Genomic DNA, 7,893 nt, shown 5'->3' on the forward strand with positions numbered 1-7,893 from the left:
ACACCCAACCACCCTCACACACACACACACACACACACACACACACACACACACACACACACACACACACATTTGTGTAGCAATTAAGAGATTTGTGTGACATAAGGCAATGATATATATTTATTTATTTATTAACTGTTGCATCTTTTTCACAGTTACAATATATTTACAATATTCACAATACAAGCACACACGTTCAACATACTTCTGTATATATGATTAAAGCATTGACAGACTGAACTTAATTTGGAGTTAGCCATATCTTCTCCTTCTTTGAACAAATTGTTCTTGGTCAAATGGATATGATTGAAGATCTTTGTCTTCAAACTGTCTGATAAATACACATAGCTAGCTCAAATCATCAAACATTGTCCACTTTACCCCAGCATATTTCAGAGCCCTTGTACATCCTCTAGGCCTACACATTAGTCACCCCACCACACTTGGCACCTTCATAAACAACAAGGGATGAAGTATAAAGTGATTGGGATGTTAAAAAGAGAGAAACCCATACCAATCACAGTCGGGGACCATGTGATAGCAGACTACCGTGTAACTGTAGGAGGACTCACAGTGTTTGATTGATAGGGATAAGTTAGAGGAGGTTGATAGAAAATATTGCATTAAGAAACCCTTCTTAGAGCAGCAATTCCTTTTAATCTTTGGTTCAGCTGTGTTGTTTCAAAGATAAACAGAAAAATCCATTGCATTTCAAATGGACACACTAGGCTCAAAAGGCAGACCATGGATCAATATATCTGAGATCCCACATCAGGTTGACATAGGAATAGACCTTATGGTCCAATAAATAGCCCTTTTTTGATTAACCAGTAAGATTCCTTCTTGATGGTTTGGATTTGTATGTACCAAACTCAACCATACATTGACTTTGGAGTGTATGTTTCAAAGTTATTGACTAATGCATGGTAAATGACTGGGTGCTTGAAGTTTGGCACCCCAAAAAAGAATGTTACAATTAGTAGGATTATACACCATAATGTACATGTAGGTCTGTGTTGTTTGTTATACCTTGTATGTTTTTTTCTCATTTTATTTCCCTTGAGGTGTGCATTCACAGAGGCATTTCAAAACGTCCTACTAAATAAAATCTGATATGTATTACTGTACCTATATAATATCACGCTATACCTTCATTTGTTGCAAAAACCTTCTTTTATCCACAAGGGGGAGATATTTTACTGCTGAAGAAGGGTACTTGGCAGTAAAATAAGTATTGCGTTAGTCTTACATTTTTAATTTACCACACAAACGTCTTCCAAGTTGCATTGTTAGTTCCAAAGATAGGCAAAATATCTATTGTTATTTGTCGATAGGAAAATGTATTAATAAATATTAATTCTAAACAAGAGCTTGAACAGCCTAATCAACCACAGCAATTAAGATAACAATATCACCAAAAATAATCATGTAACAATAGAGGAAAGATCTAGCTATATTTTCAGTCTTTTTGGTCCTCCATTGCACTGATTCACAGAAATGTGTCATGTCAGGTGTGTCGCTGTAGTTTTCACCCAGCAACAAGAGCTTCCGGTGGAACCTCAGAAATGTTCCCCTTTAGCAGGAGGGCCCGTCGCCATAACAACCCAGCTGCTTGAGTCTCTCGGTGCAGGGAGAGACACAGTATTGATGTATGTGCTTAGGGGACTTGTGATGCTGTTAGCGCTGGGTGGGGGAATAAATAGAGAGCCAGGTTTCGACAGGTGCAGGGCTGCTGCTGCGTTTACCTGCGAGGGGGCTGACACCTAGGACACAAACGAGACAGATTACACAGACAAAATGTTGGTATTACATTTGGTCAATATCACACATGGCACCTGGTCCTGGCATAGATTTGGTGCATAGATGATTCACCTACTCCAGACAAAGGGACTTGTTGTAAGTCCCTTTGGATAAAAGCGTCTGCTAAATGTCATAAATGTAAAGGTAAATATCTTCTGACGTTCTGTTGGACAGCACACGCTACTCACGTGTCACAGTCTTTCACTTTCTTCTTCTCCTTTCTTTTCTTCCCTCTCCCTCTTTGTCTTCTCCTGCAGAAAGACATCGTTGTTCTATGAGCACAACTCTGTTTGCCACAGAGACATTAGCACTTCTGCTTCACTGTCCAGTTTTAGATCTCATGACGGCTGATGTGCTTACCTTTCGGTTTTCACCACAGCCTTCCTGATTCTGAGGATGAAATATACAGACACATCAGATCAAATTCAATTGTGTTACAGAAGAAAAAAAAAAAAGAAAAAAAAAGAATGTCTTGTATGATTTTACTTTCTTACAAAATAAAATGACAAAATAGCTCATCATTCATATTGTTGAAACGAGAAAAATATTTGTATATGCTGTATGTATGTATGTATGTATACTGTATTTCAAATCTCATTGTCATACTGACGGTTTCCCATACTGTACATCCACTTGTACGTTGACCAAGCTCATATTACCATAATGTAGCATGAAGGTTTTTTTTTCTCTTACCTACATTCACATGTCTGGTGCTCCACAAACGTCATCTCAACGTATTCTTGACCCTGCTCTGCTGGCTTGATTTTCAACAGCTGAGAATAAAGACCCCAAGTTGAGAACAGAAGAAAATAAAAAACATATAACAGTGTGAATGTGACATCAGTGGATGTCCTGACAGCACGGTGGCCATTTTACCTGCATGGTGACATTAGAAGTGTGAGTGGGGTGACACTCTAGGTTCTCATCACCACAGCAACCAGCACAGCGCACCAGAGGCACACAGGAGGGGCTGTAGATGTGTTCCACCTCCCCAGGGTACTCCTGGACCACCTCCACCAGCTTCTCTATGGTCCGGCAGAAGCTCCGTCCCCAGACCTCCTGGAACAGCAGCACTGGGGAAGGAGGAGGAGACAGGGCCAGATGGCTATCAGTCACAGGACAGTGGGCTCAGGACAACACTGTTCAGCTCGTTTCCTTCATGCCCCCCGGCCCCTGTTGCCCTCCTGCCAGCTCCACAGCCTGGTGGATATGGATGAGAGTGGACATGGCTGGTTCTGAACCTGCACGTACAGACCTGGCCGCGTGACGGGATTAGCATCCCATTTCAACACTCCTCAGGCGGAAGAGACGCACGCTTGCGCAATAAGAGTGTGCCTCATTAGCCTGGTTTCATATCATCTATCATACTGGGCCATTAGAGTTCTCACACCAACCGGCTGGTGTGTGTGTGTGTGTGTGTGTGTGTGTGTGTGTGTGTGTGTGTGTGCGTGGGTGTCTGTGTGTACTATGCCTGTGTTTATGTGTGTAAGATCAATTGTAAGTTGGCACTGCATTCTTCCTGTGAATTACCCAGGGTGCCTCACTGTTCTCCGGTCATATGGCGTACTGTACTCCACACTGTGATGCATTTGTCACAATTAACCGTAAGAAAAAGGCACGATTAGTCTGTATATTCCAACGAGATTTAGGACGCTCATCAAATTCTGCCACTGAGACATGAAAACCCCAGCGATGTACTTTGTATCCTGTTTTCATTTTTAAGACAAATTGTTTGTGTAATGCGATCTTTCCTGTGGGAGCGTATGTGTGAAAGTGTCCTGATAGCATCGTCAGTGGGGGGAAAAACAGGGCCCACTCTGCCCGAACAAACAGAGAGGGAAGGAAAACAAACGCTGGAAAAATGGCCCTGAGCAGAACCTGACTGGAGCTGGGGCTGAGCTGCCCTTCGGGCACCTTTGGGACCAGGCTGACCCCTAGGGTCACCACATGGAGCCCGCCACCACAACAGCTGTTTATACAAGCATACGGGCCAGTGGTGAACCGGGCTGTGGAGGGATCTGTAGGGGGGAGTCAGGCAGAGAGAGAGAGAGAGAAGGGGGGATCGCAGGTGGCGTCATACAGCTCTACGGGCCGATGACTGGTTTTAACTTCCCCAGGGTTCTCTGTCAGCATCTCGTCTAGATTTCTTCCTGCTGTTGTCTTGACCCCCTCTGACTACAAGTGCGTCTCAAGCATCTCAAATTCCTGGTATTTTCATCTTGTTGTTGCCTTGATTTACAGTATAGGGGGGAGAGGGAAGGATGGGTGGAGGGAGGAAAAGGGGCTGTAGGGGTGTCCCCAGAACCCCATTCATCACCCCCTACATTACTCCTGCAGAGCGCCCGGGGAAAGTGAACGCTGACCTTGGTTAATCCCGACTTGTCCTCACATACCCCCCCAATCCTCCGCATTTACACCTGATTAACTGACACCAACGTCAGTCACCAAGGAGCATTCATTAATGCCTCTCAGCAGTAGATATTTACACTGCACTTCCAATAGATAAATCAAGATTCAGATGTTTAAGGGAGCGTGAGCTACAGAGGCTGCTGGGGAGCTGTCTATCCCTCTGAGGTAAACTGCTCTACAGCATGTGAGGAGAGGAAGGCACCCCATCGCTCAGGGCGGAGGATGTAGACTAGGCTGTAAAAACAGTGAATGTCAGCCTTTCTCTCACACAGGGATTACCCTGTCTGACTGTCTGTCAGCCACACTATATCTCTCTCTCTCTCTCTCTCAACCAGGATGTTGTATTGAAATAGGCATAATCAACATTATCTCAGTAGAGTAATATTACTTTGATTGGGAAGATGTTTGGTTTTGTGAGAGTACTGTACAGTGACTCGGGCACAGAGACGATTCTTACCTCCAGTTGTGCTGTTGGGACTGGATGAAGGAGTACTCTGCAAATCAAAACAGACAATGTGTAAGCTTAAATAAAGCACCCAGATATGATAATTTATTGCAAAAAACATAAAACTGTCACATAAAACACATCCTATACTTATTACGGACATAGACTCTTTCAGAGAGAGTATGCCATAGGCTACATGTGGAGTACAATAAAAATTCAAATGATGATCACAAATTCAATACAGATGTGTCCTCTAGTGGCGCAGGTTGGAATTACATGGAGAAGTCCTGCAAAAGGAGAAGTGTTTTTTTAATTTATACTCCTGCCGTGGAAAACTCCTTTTGACAAGCACCAGATCCAGAGTCTCTTATATATATCACATTCCTCTATGTGCCCAACTGTTTAGGTTCAAAACCTGTTTCCTGTGCTGTAAGTTTCAGCTCATTATTTATTTTCCCATTGGCGGTTTCCCCCTCTGTCTTGATTTTTCCCATCGTCCCACGATAAACAGAGTACTTTTCTCATTCGGCTGGAATAACACGAAACCTCCGGGTGACTCCATCTCGTGAGCTCAGGAAGGGAAATCTCCATTTGATCAAATGTCCTCCGGCAAGACCACAAGACAGGCGGAGAGCAACCTGCTTCCTCAATCTGTCATCCGCACCATGTGTTGAGTTTCACAGGCTGCCTCTCTGTGACGGCTACCTGGTGACAAGCACTTTGATACACTCACTGTCTGTGTGCTCCCTTAGTCATGGTATGTAAATACAACAGTGAGGGCCGGTCCAACAGTTATTAGATAGAGACAAACAACAGTGCAAGGCCTCTGGGACAATGGAATGTCATATGGAATAACACAAAGAGTGTTATTCCTGACACAATCGGATCATCTCTGTGAGATGCCTCCCTTCCTGTTGTGGACCAAAATTAGATGGACAGTGAGGATGGTAGCTGTCAGCGCTTTGCGGCAGTCGGCTAAATATATCCGACCAACGTGAATGAAGAGGAATGTCCTGCTTTCATAATGATGATACATCTGTTATCAGAGACAGCATAAGCCTGACACACACACACACACACGCACGCACGCACGCACACACACACACACACACACACACACACACACACACACACACACACACACACACACACACACACACACTTCCAGAAGTTCCTCCTAAGTGCCTCTCAGTTTCCTGCGTCTCTCAGCGGCGTGAGTGGCAGGCCTGTGGTTTAAGTGACCTCTGACCTCTCTGCTCAGCATCAGGAGACAGAACAACACCAAGCAGCAACACTCAGACATCCCAATCCTTGCCAATCTCTCCCTGAGTCGCTCCGACATTCTTCACACAAACACCAGGAACACTTGTGCAATACCGTCTCTCAGGGTCCCTCGACCCATCACAGATCTATGGTTAACTCCCCCAGACCGGACAGGGCCCGGGTGGTAACAGTAGCATTAGTACTCTACTATAGCGTGCTCTCGACTGCATAGTGTATCTAACATAGCCACCACAAGCACACCACAGGATACAATAACCTCTAATAACAAATATCCCTCATACTCAGCATGGCGGAGGCAGTCCAGTTCACTGTTAGTGCTGAAGTCATCTCCCTGTAGGGCATTGATTCATCGGTTTATATCCTCTCCACCAATTCCGAGGTCGTAAAAAATAAATCCTTTTTCCACTGTTAATTGGCATATGATTTGGGTCTTTCTTTTCCTCAAGTTTTCATGTGGGTTTAGGAGGGGCTCCGCCACATCACAAGGGTTTTTTGGCCCCAACCTGGCATGCCTTTCGGTGTGTGGCGGGGTGGGGAGGATTTGGTGTGGATTTTCTGAGCCCGGGGTAAGCCTAGACATGACAAGGCAGCCTCTTGGCACTCCTGCAGGCGTGAGCAGAGGAGCGAGCTGCCCCGGAAAATTTGGCAGATTAGCTGGCTTGCATGAGGATCCTCACGTAGCTACTCCTTACTACTTGTGTGAGTGTGTGTGGGTATGTGTGTGTGTGTGTGTGTGTGTGTGTGTGTGTGTGTGTGTGTGTGTGTGTGAGTGTGTGTGGGTATGTGTGGAAAAATAGGGTGGCTGCTGGGAGATAATTCAGGCCTAATAAGGAAAAGAAAGAAACTCATATAAGATCTAAAACAAATCAGTATAAACTTAGGCACTACATTTATTATAAATGCTAATATATAAATAAATTATAAATGCCAGGCACTGGGACACTGTTCGTAGTCTTGTCCTACATTGGGCTGATGTCTGTCAGAGTACAGGTGTCCTGTTCTGAAAATGACCCCTTTCACCATGCATCTTTTTACCTATTCTTTTAAAAGAATTGTCCCTTGACAGTGATATCAGAGGATAATCTCATGCCAATTCCTTTGGGATTATCTAAAAGCCTGCTATGGAGGCAATAGTTTAGCACTGCCAATGGGTTGGTGTTGGGCCAGAGTGCTCCTGGGGAGAGCCCATTCTGACTGGCTGATTAACATGCTGTGGGTGTAGCAGGGTGAGAGCTCCCCCAGGTCATTATGGACCAGCGTCCCTGCCTTGCCCTGTGTTAGCTGTAGAGGGTTGATCATGGTGATCTCTCCACACATCCATTTCTCAAGGCCCCTGTGCTGAGTGGTCCTGTGTATCTCCCTGTCCTCTCTGACAGGGAAGTACACCACTGCTCTTTACTGCCACAGTCAACTGGAGGAGGTGACGTAGGAAGGGGTACTTGCAATGGCCGGTGGCCCTTTAAGGGTTAATGTTTTGTTTGTGGGGGAGCGCACCCGCCGTTATGCATGGAGCACTCTCGCTATCCGTGGATTGGTCACCGAATTTCTTTTTTTTTTAAGGCATTTCTGCTTTATAGGGATAGAGACAGTAGAGATTAACAGGAAGGATGGGTGAGAGAGAGGAGGGATGACATGCAGGATATGTCGATGGCCGGAATCGAACCAGGGACCTTGCGATGATACGTTATGCGCCTTAGTGTGCTACGCCGGTGACCGTTACATACTGTAGCTCTGCAAATGGTATGTGCCTGGAGGCAGTATGTAGCCATCAAGTAAGGAATATTAATGTGCATAGCTATAGCTACTGGATCTGTACTCTCCCCTATGTGTAGTATGAAAAATCACTAGTGGGATAGATTGCTTGTCCTCCTTTCCTGGGTGAGATAGGAGAGCCTGCCCTGGGGTGCCCTGGACCCTGTGCTCGTGCTGTACTCTATACACAGCGACTCCAAGAC

The 7,893-nt window shown here is 45.1% G+C and overlaps 1 protein-coding gene across 1 annotated transcript in view; it reads right to left on the reverse strand.

Moving 5' to 3' along the window:
- Positions 1–122: 122 nt before the first annotated feature.
- Positions 123–7,893, reverse strand: part of pgfb (placental growth factor b) — a 15,390-nt gene continuing 7,619 nt past the window's right edge. The window contains exons 2-7 of the mRNA XM_083683169.1: positions 4,667–4,703; positions 2,677–2,873; positions 2,494–2,573; positions 2,161–2,190; positions 1,989–2,051; positions 123–1,763 (exon numbers count right to left, since the gene is read on the reverse strand). Of these exons, the coding sequence (XP_083539295.1) occupies positions 1,742–1,763; positions 1,989–2,051; positions 2,161–2,190; positions 2,494–2,573; positions 2,677–2,873; positions 4,667–4,703 (429 nt within the window). The 3' untranslated portion in view covers positions 123–1,741. The remainder of the gene's footprint in view (positions 1,764–1,988; positions 2,052–2,160; positions 2,191–2,493; positions 2,574–2,676; positions 2,874–4,666; positions 4,704–7,893) is intronic.

Source organism: Argentina silus (genome assembly GCF_951799395.1).
Source record: "Argentina silus genome assembly, chromosome: 13".
NCBI lineage: Eukaryota > Metazoa > Chordata > Actinopteri > Argentiniformes > Argentinidae > Argentina > Argentina silus.